The following is a 19131-nucleotide window of genomic DNA, read 5'->3' as shown; positions in this document are numbered from 1 at the left end:
TTTCTTCAAAGGAAATTTGACCACTTGTGAATTTGGAAGATTTTAAAAGTTTTAGCCATATTCACAATCCATATTCAAAAGAGCCAAGGAACACATATTTAAATAATTATTTAAAAGTAATAAGCTTTTGCCTGCTTTTCCACCTATCCCATGATTTTATATTGTGAAATTAACCAGCCGGCAAGTAAATTTTCTCTGTGTCAGACTAATTAATTTTATTAAAAGGTCCAGTGACATTTAGAATGCTTTAAAATTTTGCTTGTCAGTTATGATTCAATCTGTTGACATTAACTCTTAGTCAGAAGTAAAGAATTATATGGAAGAAGGCAGTATCAGGGGAAAAGAACAGCACTATCCTGAGCTATTTTTGTCTTATTTCAAAGACTGAAAAACCCCAAGAGCATAACCAAACATAAAAACCAACCTACAGAGCTAAACCAAATTTTGTTTATAAAGAAAAATAATTATTGACTGAACCTATGAGATCGTCTGTTGGCCCTAGCAAGACAGTTCACAAATTTAATTATCCTTTGCATTATTCAATGAAATATTAATAGAACCAAAGAAACTGGAAAAACTATTGGAAAATTGATTTCAGTCTAATACATTTAATTTTTAGGACTTTTAAATACATATATTTAGTTCAACATTTTTCTCTTGTGGTTTCTCTACATCCTATTTTGGGGTACTCTGAAATCTGCTTATGAAGAAAAAAATATTACAGAGTTGTTCAGAAAAGCATCTAATAGGAGGTAAGTTTAACTCATAATAGAAATGCAAAACCTGTAAGAAAGAATATATCTTATGTACAGAACTATTAGGATGACAGCAAAGAGTTTGGAAAAAAAAAAAACAATAAGAACATCAAGATTTGTACATCTAACTGTCACACACCTATCAAAAAAGGCCCCCAAATCACAAAGTGCTAAATTCTGATTAACACTTCTGTACTTAACAACAGATCTAAGAAAATAATATCAGTTCCAACTGACACGAGAAACTGTTTTCTATGCCAAAATGATTGAAATTAATCCAGTAAAACTGAATCTGATAAGTTAACACATTTGAAACAAAATTAAGAATAAGCAGTTTTAAGGGACATTAATTTATTTTATCTTTTGGTACAACTGTGTATTTCCATTGAAGTACCAAGAAAATGTTTTCTGATCTATTCGATATAAAACCTGACTTGCTGTTACTGGCAATACTCATACAGATGGGGCACAGTTAAAAATCTAGCTGTATTAATTCAATGATAGTTTGACATCTTAGGATGTTAGTTTATGTAGGGTCACAATTCCAAAAAGTCAGAAGTACTGCCAAACTCTACAGCAGACTCATTTATTTAATTTTTCTTTAGTTTTGTCCTTCTATCTCTTTACACTCAAGCTGATCAAGCTTAACGTAAAATGCATTTGTAGCAGAACACAAAAATGTAAAATTACAAAAATTGGTCATTTTAAAAAAAACCCACACGCACATTGATTTTAAAAGCTGGAAGGAATCCCCCCAGTTCACAGGTTTCTTAATATTCTTCATATTCTTAAAATATAGCGTGTGCAATACATTCACAGTATGCTGGGTAAATTAACTTGAGTTGCGGCAGATGAAAAAAAACCTATTACACTAGATCAAAGAAACTAATTATTTTACTTTCTTTTCTTAGAACTGAATGAAAACTTCTTATTTTTTCAGCTAAAAACAAAGCCAAGCTTTAATCATAATTATTTTAATATAATTAAAAATTAATATGAATATGCAGGTAAAAATGAGTTTTCAAAATCCTCTTCCAGATACTGTGAATTAAATCATGACACTTAAATGTATTACATTTCATTATATCAAGACTCATATAAGTGTAAGTAATAAAGGTGAATTATCATAAATCTACAAAAGAGGCTCCAAAACAATTAATAGCTATTACAATATCAATCATCATTGGTGTTTCTTGCTTTTATCTTGCTTTCTAGTTAGCTGTCTTCCTTACACTGTCAGTTCAGTTAGAATATTTCACCTACACCTCACAATATGTCGAAAGGAAGTAGACTCATGCTGTGAAAAGCTGGTAATTTTATTGGGTTCCTCTACCTTTAAAAAATCTGTTACTTGGCCAAGTCTGGTTTCTGAGATCCTTTCTTGCAGGGAAATTGAGGCAAACATTTTTATGTGGCCTATGGTGTCTGCTCACAACAAGAAGAATTTATATACACAAGGATCATTAGTGCAGGGTTGCACCCATTAGGATATAATAACCGTCAGCTAGGACAAAAAACAGATCTGCATCATGCATTCAAACTAACAAGCACACATAAAAATACTTGCCAACTACATTTCACATACTGAGAGTATTGCTTCAAACAAACTTTTACCAAAGGCTTTAACAGACTCCTTTAAAAACGTATCTAACTGTAAAAAACAGATTCCCTACCAGCACAGATTTTTCACATACTCTATCACTTCAAAAATGTAAACTAAAGAAAAGCTGAGAACTTAAAGCATACTGTCTGCAGTGTACATACAAATGCAGATCTTAAAGATCAAGAATAAAAAAGATCTCTCTCTTCTTAACTTCCTTAAATGCCAACAGTCTTAAGACTGTCTGATATGCAGCCTTGCTCCTATTATGCACATTTCAGTTAAATCAGGATTTAATTCCTGATGACAGAGCTTACATATACACATAAAACACTTAAAATGACAATTAAACTATGAAGTATGAAGAAATTATCTTAACTGCCATCTAATGATAGAACAGAAATATGCTATTTTAATAAAAAGGGCTCGCCAAATTTTAACTCATTTGACCTGAAGTACCTGACTTTTTAATGTACTATATTCTGCACGGTAAGGCTTAATATCATGGGAACATGAAGCCTATCACCGGGACATGTAAATGAAATGTTACTATTCTAATCAACTAGAAAGTGATTGTGACAGGTAAATACAAATACCCACTTTGCAAAGCTACCTAAAATATCAAAATTGTTCCAGTTTACTTCTGACTGATTTGGTGTTTTGAACTCATTTAAAGATTTTCTCCAACATTTAACTGTAACGTAACACAAGAACATTAAAATACACAATACTAAGAAGCACCACATGCATGCTGTAGGTTTAGAAGAGTAAGAAAACTCAACTGTTGCAAGCAAGAAGATGCGAGCAAAAGACTTTGGCACTGAAGTTAGCCTACCCACATTAGACTAGATGCCCAAGGCAGATGCACAAAAACATATGTTGTGAATTTTCCAGAACAAAGAAAATAACTTTTAAAAGAAATTGCTTCCCTGCTTCTGAGATGGGTATGGAGTCATTGCTGTGCTTTGTGCATAATATATAGAATGCATAGAACGCATGTATTTAACATTCTGTGTAGAGGGAGAAGTCACACAATTTCAGAACAGTTTTAACTTTTATAAATCTTTGTTCTCATTTCACAAAATGTTTTAGGTGAAATCTCCTAACGTTCTTTTCATTTAGTGCAAGCAAGCACAAGCAAGAAAGACTCCAAAGCACTTATCTTTAAACAGAGGTATTTCCAAAATATAAGAGGGAAAAGAATTATGAAGTCATTTGTGCCGTGTGATGTGCTTAAAACACAGGCGGGGATTCAGAAATTCTGAGCACACTAAGCTTTGCAGATTAGACTTGTTCTGGAAGAACAGTTTGCACGGTGCATTTAAGGCACAGACTATGGGGCATTGAGAAAACTGCTTGGTTAAAAATGATACTATCCTTTACAGCTTAGATATACCATAAGCCACATATTGCATTAAGAATATGCAGAATATGTAGCCTAGTTATATAAACTGGCATGACCTCTCAGTAGAGGAAAACTACATAGAAGACTACCATTGTACAATAGTACCATAATTGTGCTCTTTCTAGATAATTGTTCCCCTGCAACATGAAAAAATATTGAAGTATGTTGGCATAGCAGTTACTTGCATTGTCCATCACCAGAATTTGCCATGAAGACAAATATACAAAAGCAGATGGCACAAACCAGGTTTTGTAACAAAATCAATTTTAATCCATTCCATCTAAATGTGATCTATGTTCTCCAGTATCTTCAAAGCATAATGTGTCTCTGCATAGTTCACATTATCGATGAACACAAGTATGTTTCAAATGCACAGTAAACATGCTAGATCTCCATACATGCTATTATAGGTTGTCCAGTGCTCTTCTTAATGATTACATGGAATCTTAGTCATGATACTTAATTGCTTAAAGCCTAGGAAATAAATATATACATATTAAATTAGTCATAATGCCAACAATCAGTGTTCAACTTTCTCTTTTCTTTGCCATACAAGCTAAGTTCTGACACCTTAAAGTGCTATTATGTTAAATGTTTCCCGGGCAAACGTGCAAGCAAAGCCTGCAGCTGTTTTGCATGGATTAAAACAGCACTTTATAGTCACAAATAGTGTAATGGATTATAAAGTGTGCCTCTTTTGTGATCCATTGCATTTCACTGATTTGGTTCCAAAGAAAATATGCCAGTAAGTTAGAACATCTAATTAATGTGTTCTAATGGAAATAGGAGGTATTAGACAGTGAATTATTACCAGCAACACACAGAAGCAGAACTTCTGGTGCTCTGCAAGTTTAGTGGAAAAAAAAAAGTAGGTATTATGGGAGTAGGGATTGATTTGGGAGAATTGCTCTTTTCAACACAGGCATCTAAATTTTATCTACATCCTGCTTTCTGTTATTAAAACTATTTTTCATCTGGGCTGCCTCTCAATTTTGTGACTCTCCTCTTGAACAACTATCATGGGAAGTCAGATGACCTAAACTGCAGAAAAGATTATTATTTGCTTTCTAGTCTGCTGCTATTGCTAATGGGAAATACGGACTATACATGTATGCAAAGACCCTCTGTGGGTGCCAACCACTTACTGACTGTACTACACAGGGAACTGCTTGAGTAACTGGAACATTGGTCAGTAAGCGGTTGGGACCCACTGAGGGTCTTTGCATACATGTATAATTCGTATTTCCCATTAGAAACAAAACTGAATCTTCTCACTATGGAGTGAGTCATAATATTTTAATAGCAAAGCCACACAAGTAGTCTTGAGCCACAAGTTTGTCTCTCAAGCTGTTGTGTTTCAGCTGAACAATGACAGAAAAAGTAAGGCAGAAGTACAGATGCGAAAAGGAGTTATACTTCTGTCAGCGTGTAATATTACACCATGTTCCACACCTAACAGCTGATTTCCACTATTCATCATCTCTTTTGTGTGAAGGTTTCTAAAAAAAGCCCACAGAAACAATGACTTGAAAATAATATCAAGTCTATGCACTTCATTATCTCTATTTGGTTTTAAAATATAAATGCAGATTCTATAAAGCTACTGAGACAGACAGATATTCTGTCTGCTTCTTTGGCTCAGGAAAATATTATTAATAGTAGTCTAACAAGAAACTATATTACCATCTTCAGTACCAGATTCATCATTAAAATTTGTTAGTGTTCTCAGAATATTACAACACAAGGTGGGGAAGGATTACTTTTCCTCTTTCCCCTACTAAATACTGTGTATCTTGACAGGTGCAGCACAGCAACATACACTTTCCTTCTGCATCACTTAAGTGCCAGTACTACACAAAATGTTGACTCAATTTTACCCTGTCTTCTCCCTAGATGATACTTAGATACAGCAAGAATTTAAATCTATCTGCAAAGGATGAACTTCATTCCCTCAAACACATGTGAGAGATTCCCTTCCCAAATGAGCATCTGGCTCATTATCAAATGCAAAGTGAAACATCTGCGTGCCAGATATGGCCGCTGATTTGTTTTGCACTGCTGAGCTATCTAAAGAATATGCTGTGAAGCTATTTACTCCAGTCTGAGAGAATATTCCTACAAATGCAGAAGTCCCACAGCATTTTAGAGAAATACATATTTTTTTCTTGTGATTATTCTTGTTTTCCCTACAATTCTCTAATTTTTGCATTCATCTATGTGCATATTGCAATTCTTCACAACAGTAATTTGGAGACAGTTTTCCTAGAACTGCCACTTAGTCCATTATAGACAGTAAATTCATTTCTACATGGATTTTTAAGAAACGTGGTCAGAACAACTTGAAATAAAATTAGGTACCCATTTTTTTTTCCATTCCAATTCCATTTCTTTCAAGTTTCTTAATTCTCTGTTGCGAGCTGGAAAAGACAAGTAGCTTCTCTCTCCCACTTGTGTACCAAATTATGCAATGGAATGTGGTTTGAAAAGAGGGATGAGTGTTTAATTATCAAGTTTCTTAAAGGTAACACTTTTTAACTCTATTTTCTAAAAATAATAATAATAAAATAATCCAAACAACCACCTTTTGACATCCTGCACCAAATGATAATGTTCTTTTTTGGGTTAAATGCTGTCAAGAGTGTATCATGGCCTGTTTTTGTTACTAACTATAACAGCTCTTAAAGAATTTGTCTGCCAATAGACAGGACTCCACAGACACTAAATTAAACAGAAAATATGGGATAAGCACACACTAGAAGCATTACGTATACTGTTGTCTTCATTATAGTACACATTTCTAAGGGTTCTTTCTACAGAACAGATGTAAATGTTTTCCTTGAGTCTGTTCCCGAGATAGAATCTATACCTCCATCTATCCACAGATCTCGATTAGAGCCATTCATACTAGTTTGAATAATTTTCTATTTTTTCTTTAGATTTCCACAAGCTGTATTCAAAATCCCATCCCCCCCCCCTCTTTTTTTTTTTTAATCTCCTAGTTGTTCCCATAACCAAGCAGCTGCATATCCTATTGGTGCCTTGAGCAACACACGTGGTGACAGGCCAGTCATTTGCTACCTCTCAGAATAGAGAGGGTGACGAGTTACAAACTTTCCTTCAGTGGCAGCACTTGTTTCAGTGCCTCTTTTCTACCAACATTCTAATTTTCAATAAACTTGTGGGACTATATTAACTGTGTCTACAACTACAACCACAGTAGTTCTGCAGACTGCAGACAGAAACAGCCCATACGCTGTACACAGTTCAGGGAGCTGTAGTTTTAACTAGCTCACCACTATGCGCTCAAACAGCTCTGCATTGCTCTGCACACACAGCAAAGAGGAAAGCTGGCAGATTTCAAAAGTGCACTGCTTATTCAAATTTAAATGCTAGTGTATATACATACAAACATTTTGAATATTTATGCTTTTATCTTAAAATGGACATAAATTGGTCTGAGGACTTCAAAAGCTGCAGAAGAATGGCAAACTGGCAGATAGCTACAGATATGTATGCTGCATTCACAATGCCTTATTTTAGGAGAACATAATGGCATGGAAAATAAAAAGCATTTCTGAACACGCTACCCTGTTTTTATATTACAGTTGCTATCCTATCCTCTGCTGCTATAATTCCTGATGGTAAATTATTCAGATCTCTAATTTTTTTTCTCCATCTCATTCTAATACCTTTCACACAATACTGGCAGGCATGAAGTTGTTTCTTCTTTTTTCCCTCCAATCCAAAACCCATCTGTTAGCCCTTGTGCTTTTAAAGTGTTAGATGCTCAAAGGCTCTTCTGAAATTAACAATAATCAATGCCAGCAGCATCTCAACACTCTACCCAGCATTTGCATGTGATGGAAGGAAAACAATAGCAAAAAGGAGACATCAACTTGAATTCTTCCAGCAGTTGTTTTAAATGGTGGATATTTTCTTTTTTTTTTTAATGTGAAAAAGAAATAAACAATATCCTTAAACAATATCTTTTAAAATCCAGAACATAAGCAGAATCTGAATTACCCCAGGGTTCTGAAAAATCTTAATTTCTCTACAGTTGTAGAGCCAAACTCAGATAATTTCTACCAGTGATGGAATTTATACACCGAGTAGCTCAATGCTTTCAAAAATGCCATGCAGTAATTGTCTTCTTGATTGCTGCATGGTAGCTACATCAGTTTCAAATGTGCATTTCATGTTGCTATTGAAACAAAATGCAAATATTCAGCAAATGCATACAAGCATGTTTAAAGTCCTAAAAACTTGTATACAAAACCTCTATTGAATTTTTGTCCATGTGAAACTTGCTTAAGCAAAAAGAATGCAGGAATATGAAACCATCTTGAGAAAACGTTGTACTGAAAGTAACATATGAACTGAAAAGGTACAGGAGTTGTACCAAAATTTGCTTCTGGTTATTTAGTTGAAATTTGTACCTATACAGAAATATGCTGGAACAATAATTCTTCAGATACAATAAGGGGGACCATACTTGAAGTACATACTGTAAGAAATTCTCTGAGTGGTCCTATGAGAAAATATCTATGTATATATCATACACTGTAGTTCTGAACTGCTTACCTTGTTGAATATCCTTCATCTCCAGGTGTAAACTGGATATTAAAATTCCCACAGTTTGTGATCGTTTTCCATCCAACAATTTGATAATCTAGAAAGATAATTCAAAATTATCTGAGATCAAATAAACATTCTGCAGATTCTTCATTCCCATAAACTCACATAACTTTGAGTTAAATTGAATATTTCTCGAAACATTTTTATTAAATAAATGAAGCAGTAGAACCTATCTCATCTTGATGCTTGGCACCTTAATGAATACCTGATATATGTAAGCTTTAGTTCTCACCACATCAGCTCTTACTTGAAGCATGCTATTAAGAAGTAAAACTGAAAGTGCATCAAGTCTTTATTCTGGAAGATACTTTTCTCCTTAAGCTCACTGGGGCAAAACTAAGGTATCATAGAGTCATCAAATTACCAAGTTTGGAAAAGACTTCTGAGATCATCCAGTCCAACCATCCACCTATTACCAATATTTCCCCACTAAAATCATGTCCGTTAGTACAACATCTAAATGTTTCTTGAACACTTCCAGGGACAGTGACTCAACCATCTCCCTTGGCAGGCCATTCCAGTATCTGACCACTCTCTCAGAGCACTCTTTAGATACTCAGAGTAAATTACAAATGCCTTAGTTTATCTCAGAGTTGATTTTTCAGTAAGAGTACATTTTACTCTGTTTGACAGAGATTCATTTCTTGACCAAAGAGAATTGGAGATATGTTTTCTCGTGCACTCCCCAGCACTCCTTCTGGATCAGTATAGGTTATTGAAAGGATTCCTTTTGCTTGTGTCTGATTGTGCTTCTTCCTCCCCTTTGACAATCCAAATGGATTTAGGGTTTTGTTCACATTTTGGGTAACAGATACTTGCTAGTATAATAACTAACATTTAGACTGTAATCTTTCCAATGTTGAGTGGAGGGAAGAGAAGGAAATCAGGTGAGGGAAACCTTGAGGAAGTTATGCTGATTAACCTGCTGATTAAAATTAGTGATACTGATGTTTAACATTCCATAAATAAAGTCACACAGGAAAACAATCAGGATTTTAGAAATGTAGTTCAGATGTTGGAAGAGACAGATTTGATATGTGAAACTTGCATTCTGAAACAAGATTTCCTCATCATGTTTGCACTATTTGTATGTGTGATTTTGATTTATTTTTTAAGCAAGATAAGATCATCACATTACAAAATGCAACACAGACGTGAAATTCTTGAAAATAAGAAAATGTTCATATTCTAGCAGCTGGCTTAATTTGTAATGCAAATGAACAAATGCTACTTTGCTAACAGTTTCTTTTCCCTCTGATATTGTTACAGATGTTCACATTACAGACAGCTAAATGATAAAACTCATACTAACTAATTTAAGTATTTCCCATAGGTTTTATAAGACTTAGGAACATTTAGGAACTGTGCTGCTACCTAGTTATTCACCTATATAGAAGTTGTAGCTGAAAATACAGGAAAAAGAAAAGCAATAGTTACATATTTTCCAGGAAAAAATGTAGTTAGTTACTACTTGTAGGGTAGTGAAATTGGACAGTATGTGAATAAGTACAAACACATGCTGTCTTCAGCAAAGATCTGACAGAAATCTTATTTTATGTCTCTGTGGTAGAAACTTAATTTAATGAAATTATGTTACAATGGATGTCACATATTTTCTGCCAAAATTGGGAATTTGAGATTCTGAAGATTAAATTTGCAGTAATTATACTGGATATCAGCAAAGGAATAATGTTTTTGTACTATTTAAAATATTTTCTTCAAATGAAAAAAATAAAAATAAAAATCAGGCCCCTAACTCTCAGAATACATAAATAGACAAGGTGATTTGGCTACAAGTTACCAGAAATGAACACTCTCTAGGCACTTCATCCCGTTAATTGCAATTTTTCAGAGCAAATATAAGTAACTGCTCAGTTTATCCTGGTCATTTCTGAAACTTCAAGTGAATTTGCTGGACTCCTCAACACATTAACTTCGTACAGGGATAATTACAGGTTTGAGTAGTATGCAATTTGTATTGCATTCACTGACCTCCAAGTTGACCTTGTTCAGAGGCAAATTCATAGGTTGTCATAAACCCTATTTAGATACGCCTAGTTTGAGACAAAACCGTTCCAGACTATAGCCGTTATAGACAATATGACATTTCAAATAAATCTTATTTTTAAGTGCTAAAATATTATTAAATGTAATCAAACTTCCATTGCTTAGCAAGACTTACTCCTTAGAAGACTAGTACAGTAAATTTAGAGAAAAGCTTCTATAATTTTAAAAGCTAAAGTAAAGATTCATGTTTTAAAATGTCCAACCAATTGTATATTCACAGGCATTTCAGACAAATGTACACATGGTCACAATTACCAGCCATCAAACTAGACTCAGACTACCTGAAAATTTCAACAATGTGAAATCTCTAAATGAAGGCTAGTATTTTATTCATTAGAGAGCAAATAGAGAGAAATAAGAAGAACTGCTCAAAATGGGCAGTTATTATATTGGGAAATTATACATGACTTTTGTTACAAACTTTAAAGCCAATGTGCATCTTGAAAGATCAGCACTAAAACAGAACATATTTTCCGAAATAGTCATTTCACACCAAATAATGCTTATTTTGGAGGAGCCACTGAAGGGAATTATATGTGTGTATGAATTCTAGATGGAAAGGAGATACAAAAAATTCTTCAGTTTTCCAGCTCATAAAACCCATAAGGCAAATAAAATGGAAGTTTGTAAAGACTGCATTGAACTATTTAGTCTATGTTTTTAAAAGACAAATCACTGCTCACCTCTCAGCATATTGTGACTTGCTTTTAGCTGGCAGTGACAGGCAAGCAGCTAAGATCCAGCTGACGGCAGCTGATGCTGCTATGCCAGCTGGCAGGGTTTGCCAGCTGCCTGCCGCTCCCAGACGATGAACGTATCGTTGTAATGGATGTAGCATCTAATGGCTCAGGGACAAAACTGTAAGTGCCAATGCTAATTCATTTAATTCACTGACCTGTAACACTATTTGCTCAATGTGGTGTTCCCAAAGTGTTTTTTAACATTATTAAGTTAGTTGATCTGCTTTAGACAAATGCCTTTTATACCTTTCAATATTTATCATATAATGTAAAAGTAGAGACATACTGAAGCTTCAATACATTTATAAAGTAATCTGTCATTCCTCTTAAAATATGTTTCTCTAATGTAGCAAGAAACATATTTCATTCAGTATTATATGACAGACCACACTTTTGTCTACTGTAATGTCTACATTCTGTGCAGGACACTTACTGGTGCAGAACAGATTCAGTTTACTTTAGTGATTAAAAGCTAAATCCTTCATCCTGATGGTGCAAAGATTCTTTCCATAATATTTAAATTTTGTGAGAGAAACCATAAGCTAAAAAGCTGTCCTAGATATCAGAGTGTTTTCCTTCATTCCTACTCACTAATTTTCATAGTGAAGTCAACAGCCTGGACCCATAAGTAGTCCGCTAAAACCCTGTTCAAACGGAGGAATATCCTGCACAAGAAGCAAGTATGTCCCTCCAGCATTTCTACATAAACACCCCAAGACTACCAATGAAATTTCAGAACCTTAAGACCATATATTATGACTTCTCAAAGAAGAGCCATATTTAACTATTTTATATTTACTTGGATGAATCAGTTTAAGATCTTATCCATGTTTTTAGTATTTTAAGATGTGTATTTCTAACTAAAAGTCTATTGGATGAAGAAAAAATTATTTTTATCCTTTTTCTAAATGTCAAGGAACTGGCGATGTTTCAAGACAAAAGTGGGGAAAAAAAATGAGCTGGCAAAAAACTTAATTCATTTTCTTTATTCCTACCAAAATCATAAAGACAAAGCAGAACCACAAAGACAGATGTTTATCCCTCATGGATACTCTTCCTATCCTACATGACAGAAGAGCTCTGCAGTAAGTAAGGAAATGCCATATTCATTCTTCTCAGCACAGCCCAAATCATAAAAAGAAAGGGAGAGTGCCTCGGAAGAGTGTGCATTAGCATTCTACTACTTTTACTTAAGTTTGCACGCTGTTTATTATCTTATGCAGACTGTTGAAGACAGTCATTGCATTTCAACCTTGCAAAGCATCCAACATTTTCTGCAATAACTGCTCTTCTTGCGGAAACACAAAGTTTATTAATTTAAATTCCTCATTTAGTTAGATGGACAAAAAACTTGCTGACAGACATATCCCTTTCAGTTAAAAAAATGCAATTCACTCAAAATATTGACACTCTTCTTAAATGGGAACACATGTTAATAATTATGTGAAGTCTGTTAGAGATAATAGACAACAGAAAAGCCATTATCTTTAATGTCCTCCTGCGTCTTTGAAATGATAATCATTGCACTAAAGGGCCAAAAATGATTGATGGACTTTCATTTGGAGCATACACCTGACACAAATTACTTGATATTTACCCTCCATCCCTCATTTTTTTTTCTTACAAGAAGACAGAGTGGCATCGCAAATATCCAACTATCCTGTTTCTTGAAAAAGTATAGGAGAGTAAGTTCCTCATAAGTCCTCAAATATACTGGAAAAAGTAATGCAACTTTCAAATATTTAACTTCAGTAATGGAGCTAGATAATGCACACGGAATAAATCACAGCAAAGGAATGTTCTTTTCTAAATATATTTTTTTTTTTTTTTTTTTTTAAGCCTTATAGTGCACAGAGCTTAATATGTAGCGAATCTTGCTTTTTATTTCATTCCAAAATACATTTCCTAATTCTGCCTTTCTCCTGTTTGGTAGCACAATACCCTATCTTGTTTAGGCATATCTAATAGGAAAAGGAAATCCTATGGCTTCAAAACAATTACACATGCCTGTCAGCTTCAAAATTTGCATAGGTCCTTACAGAAAATAAATATTAACACTTTAGTATGACTGAAAGTAAAAATTCTTTGAATATAAATTTCACTGCTTCATCTGTCATAAAAATGCCAATAGTCGGTTTTCACGGTCTAGAAAAGATGTTAGATTCTTCAAATGATATTAAAACCTATTGAAAGCTGAGTTCCTTCAAAAAGAACAGATGACTTTTTTCAGCAAAATGATTTAGAAATTTTATATGTTAGCTATTTTCAACTTTCATTGTTTTCATAATCAGCTATGGACCTTAATGACAGTGTATTAAATGTACATATAGTTGAACATTTTTGGCATATAAGAATTTTATATTTACAATTTCATATATGGGACCTTAAAATGTTGGGTTTTTTTAAATAAATCATACAATCCTTGACAAATCCTTTAATGGTAGTCTTAGTGAATAACATAATAGATCTAAATATCATATATCTAGGAGGCTGAAACCTAAGCATGAGAAAATGCAAAAAATGATTACAAAAACAGTCCAGATTAGTAGTGGCATTTTCAAAAGCATGACAATGATGAAAACTGGGTGACTAAACAGGAGTCATATTCACAAGGTCCAATAATACTATATCTAAATTGGAGTTATACACTAAAATAACCTGAAGGATCTCGACCCTTCTATTCTTGATTTCTAAAAAGCTCTAAGACATGTTATAAGTGGGACCAAATGGATGCATTTGAAAAATCTTGAGTAATATAAATATTTAGCTTAAATTAAGTCAATTAACCAAAACCAGAGAGAAATACACTTGATTCATTCTCAGGTTAATGAACTCCGTTTCTTTATTTTTGTCTAATAGCTTTGCCTGCTGCAAATTCAACCACTTCAGTATTTACCTAGGAAATGAATCCCACTTCCATACATTATTTGTCCATCTAGAGTCTGGGAAAGCCCAGATTCAAGCAATTGCCTATTTTCCGTTTTATAAATATCACATCCATAAAATTTCTATGTTGTATTACGTTCGATAAGACTAAAATGCTCTTAGTCTTACACTTCAAATACATTATTATAAGAAAATAATTCATTTACTAATCCTTAAACATATTGAACAGTATTGATTGTTAACTGCATATGATCATATGACAATAGAACTTTTCTTTACAGTACTGCATGTATGCAGAGGAGATAAATGCACAAGAATCTGAGTTTCCTAAAATATGGCAGAAATGTGGAGTTGGAGAAAAATGGTTCTTCCAAATCTGCTGAATATATAGAAGTGTATGATCAAAGAAGCATGAGCAGCCAAACACCCTGTAGAGCTTCTACTGTCCAGATAAGCAGGATCATAATAAACTTCAAGAGTACATAAGTGTACCAGGAGGTACATCTGACCTTCATTTAAATTATATAAACATTTAAACTATATTATTTTTACACTATATCACTATATACACTATCAAATGAAGTTACTTTATTTTTCCCAAATAAGTTAATATATGACTATAAAGAATAAAATCTACCTCTATGTAGTCCTCTAAGGCACTATTGTTGCTGGAGGGTTCTTAACTTCCCTTCATTTTTTTCCCCATATATTTATTACAACGTGTTTTTTTTTAATTACCGCACTTCAAGTTCTAGTAATTATATTCTCACATCAGGATGACAGTCTCTAGAAACTACTGTAAGTGACTTAGTAAGCCAATTTCTCCAGGCATAAAAGCAATATGCTTTAGAGTCATGGAGCATTTCCACTGGAAGAAGGGGGCAAGCAGCTGTTTCCATCCATAGGAGAATAGATAGAAACTGGATTTTTTTTTACTTTAAATTGAGATTTGTGATGTTGGAAAGGCACTCGAAATATCATCCAAAGCATTTCTGTACTTCAGCACACTATCAACTATACATGTACTATTCTAAAGAAATTTTCTTAATGATCTCCCAATATAGAAACACATATCCTTAGCCAAAAGTGCTCTACAATCCTGTAGTATCCCTTTTGAAAAGCTTTTCATAATTTTTCTTTGCAGCAGCTGCATGCACTTGATGACACTTTTTGTCCCACATCAACCTCCCCTCTTTTCTCGACTAAACAATCATAATCAGTGAATTTTTCTCAGAGACTACTTCTACACTTTTCATCATTTCCTTTTCTTGACTCTTTACAGTTAGTAAACATTTTTAATGAAGAGTGGTAGTGCCTCAGTGTAGATGCTGTTGTTAACGGAAACATGACTGAATGGATTGTATTGCAAGAAACACTTCTGTTTATTTACCAGTCTTGTTTCCACTGTAGTATCATGATTTGATAACTCATGCTCCTCTTTGTGATCCATTACTATCCCAAGATCACTTCTGCTAAACTACTACTTAGTCAGTTGTACTCATTACTTTTAGGTAGGTAGATTATCTTTAACTGTATAAGTTTATAATCTGAAAAAGAGGGCTAAGCACATCTCAGACGCATAGGAACTTTCTAAAGGGTCTAATTCAAAATGTATGCAGCCTCTTGCAACTAAATGACAGCTGAAGAGTTAATATTCCATTATCCAGGTCATAAAAAAAGTGCACCCTCAGTAAGTTTGCAGACAACATCAAGCTGGGAGGGAGTGTTGATCTGCTGGAGATTAGCAAGGCACTACAGAGGGACCTGGATAGACTGGACCAATGGGCCAAGGTAAACTGTATGAGTTTCAATAGTGCCAGGTCCTGCATTTTGGTCACAACAACCCCAAGCAACCCTACATGCTTGGAGAGGAGTGGCTGGAAAAGCTGCCTAATGGAAAGGGACCTTCATGTACTGATGGACAATCAGCCAAATATGAGCCAGCAGTGTGCCCAGATGGCCAAGAAGGCCAATGGCATCCTGGCTTGTATCAGAAATGGTGTTATTAGAAGGGCTAGGGGAGTAATCCTGCCCCTGTACTCAGCAGGAGAATATGCCCCATGAGGAGCGACTGAAAGAAATGGGACTGCTTAGTCTGGGGAAGAGGAGGCTAAAGGAAGACCTTACTGCTCTCTTCAAATACCTGAAAGATGATTGCAGTGAGAGCAACTTTGGTCTCTTCGCTGGTGACAGGTCAAGGGGAAATGGCCTCAAGTTAGGCCAGGGGAGGTTTAGGTTGGCTATTAGGAAGGACTTCTTTACAGAAGGGGTTGTTAAGCACTGGAATAAGCTCTCCAGGTAGGTGATAGAGTCACCATCTCTGAATATGTTTATAAACCATTTGGATGCTGTGCTCAGGGACATGAGTTAGCGGTGGGTTGTGAGAGTTAGGGTTGTATGGTTAGGTTGTGGTTGGACTTGATGATCTTGCACTTCTTTTCCAACCTGAGCAAATTCTATGATTCTGTGATTCTATAAGTGAAGATACGGGGGTAATCAGAGCTAACACTGACTCCCACAGAATCCTCTTTGTATTCTACTATCTTGACAGTGAAGATATGCATGTGTATAAAATACTTCTGTATTATAAATATATACTATAATTTTATACTGCATTTCCTTAAACATATAATGATACACACAAATATAATATATATTCATAACTTTCAAAATAGCACTGGAAAATAGATCATTATTTCCAGTCATGCAGGTCAAGATTTAAACATATCTGGCTGAAAATGGTAATGTCAAGTAATAAGCATCAAAAGCATAGTTGACAGTGAATATTGCAATCAGAGTTCTCATAAGGGGTCTTCGATGCGGACAAACACTTACAAATAAAACAAAGTGAAATTTCTACAGCTTTAATGTGTTATCTTGCATTTAAGCATTCATTTGTTTAAGCATTTTAGCATATTCATTTAAGCATTCGTGTATTCATAAACATTTGTTTCATGGCTGAAACATATTTCCTACAAGGACAGGCTGAGAGAACTGGGGCTCATCAGTCTGGAGAAGAGAAGGTACCGGGGGGTCCTTATAGTGGCCTTCCAGGACCTGAAGGGGGCCTACAGGAAAGCTGGGGATAAACTTTTTATAAGGGCAGGTAGCGACAGGACAAGGGGAAATGGTTTTAAACTTGGAAGAGGGTAGATTTAGACTAGGTATTAGGAAGAAATTCTTTACTGTGAGGGTGCTGAGGCACTGGAACAGGTTGCCCTGTGGGGTTGTGGATGCTCTCTCCCTGGAGGCATTCAAGGCTAGGCTGGATGGGGCTTTGAGCAACCTGGTCTAGTGCGAGGTGTCCCTGCCTATAGTGGGGGGAAGGGTTCGACTAGATGGTCTTAAGGGTCCCTTCCAACTCAAAAAATTCTGTAGTTGTACGATCCTGTGGTTTCACAGACAAGGCATACAGATTATTCTGACAGGTTTCACAAAAAAAATAAAAATAAATTATGAGAATAAATTGAATATGATCTTATTTTAAACTACAAATAATTAGTAAAGAAGTCATATTTCAACAAGACCAGAACTGTTAAAGTCACTTTGTTTTTTATAAAGACAATTCCCTTGAATTTATGACAAGATCTTCCAGTTGTGTATGGAACTTGATTGTGAGGCACTGATTTAATACTCATTCAAGAAGAAAAGTACTAAGTAATGTTCTACTAGCATGGGATCCTGCACCACCTACTGGCCTGTCATTTTTCCAAATACAAAGCAAGCCAAACTCAATCTGTAGAAGTTGATGGGAAATAGAACTAATAGAACTAATAGGATTAAGTTGCATTGATGAGAAGAGATTTAATGCAATGTACAGGTCAATGGTAACATATAGTATTAAATAAAATAAACACAAACTACTGTTCCAGATTTTAAAGCTGTCTCTGTATCTTTTTTTTTTTTTTTTTTTAGAACAGGAATTTACAAAGAAACACAAAATAATGCAGCATCAGCTATAATGATGACGCATGATAAACATCATCAGATTCTATGACACCTGTCAAATTTAATTTGAAATCTAGAAGCTGATTTATTTTTCAACTGAACAAGCAACAGAAACTTTATTATTGAGCAGTGATTTTCATGGTTTGTAACACCATGATCATAATCTCATCAGTTTTATCAAACTAAATGCACAGTACCAGATAAAACACTAAATTTTTGTCAGGATATTTGTTTTTGTACTTTTATGGAGCCTTTTTAAGGAACATTTTTTATTCCAATAATTTCAGTAAATATGTCCTTAGTCTTTAAAATAATAACTTTTAAAACAAAACAAACTAATTGAAACACCGATATAAAAACAGAAAATATCTTTGTAAGAAAACACATCAGTTACTCACAAGTGATATTACCAAGAATTACTAATTATTACTCCATTATTCCATATATTGTATAGAGTAACTACTATCCAATTCAATTTTGGATAAAGTTAAGAGTGATCATTAAAAAAATGTACTCCTGTAACTAAGTTAGTTTACAAAGCAATAAGGAAAAGGAATCATGCACATTCACCTTTCAGGAAATGGGACTAATTCCCAAACTATCTTGCTGACACCGACCTGGGGAAGTAGGTATATTCATTTTGCTATTAAGATTTTGAAATAAAACAGTTATCTACTTGTACATGCTATTTCTCCATTAAAATTACATTGGATACTACACACCACATGTACTTGAAGCCTTATTGACATTTCTTACTAATTACTTCGCTATGTTTATGATCAAATAAGTTTTGAAAAAGCCATTCTCTCTGGTATATTTGTATGAAAGTTCACTTTGTATATATGTCAAAATCAAGAAAGGTAGATAGCATAGCTTATATGCAAAGAGCCCTCTTGTGGTTCCAAGCAGGTAAACTAAAATAGATTTATAATGCAGTATATAGACACACATTCACACACAAGCAGGATTATAATATAATAATATATGTGTTGTTTTAGGAAAACATTACTTGGACATTATTCAGAAAATTTCTTTGCCCTACCTGCACACAAGCTCTTTCTGTAATTGATCACATCTGAGGCAGAGAGTATGCCA

General features: G+C 34.4%; 1 protein-coding gene across 1 annotated transcript in view; it reads right to left on the bottom strand.

Moving 5' to 3' along the window:
- The window catches only part of FMN1 (formin 1), a 118537-nt gene that overhangs the window by 60671 nt on the left and 38735 nt on the right, over positions 1-19131 (bottom strand). The window contains exon 6 of the mRNA XM_085225053.1: positions 8342-8429. Coding sequence (XP_085081179.1) covers positions 8342-8429 — 88 coding nt within the window. The remainder of the gene's footprint in view (positions 1-8341; positions 8430-19131) is intronic.

Source organism: Meleagris gallopavo, chromosome 5, assembly GCF_905368555.1.
Source record: "Meleagris gallopavo chromosome 5, MGAL_WU_HG_1.1, whole genome shotgun sequence".
NCBI classification, from domain to species: domain Eukaryota; kingdom Metazoa; phylum Chordata; class Aves; order Galliformes; family Phasianidae; genus Meleagris; species Meleagris gallopavo.
This window is presented reverse-complemented; position numbering and strand designations above follow the sequence as displayed.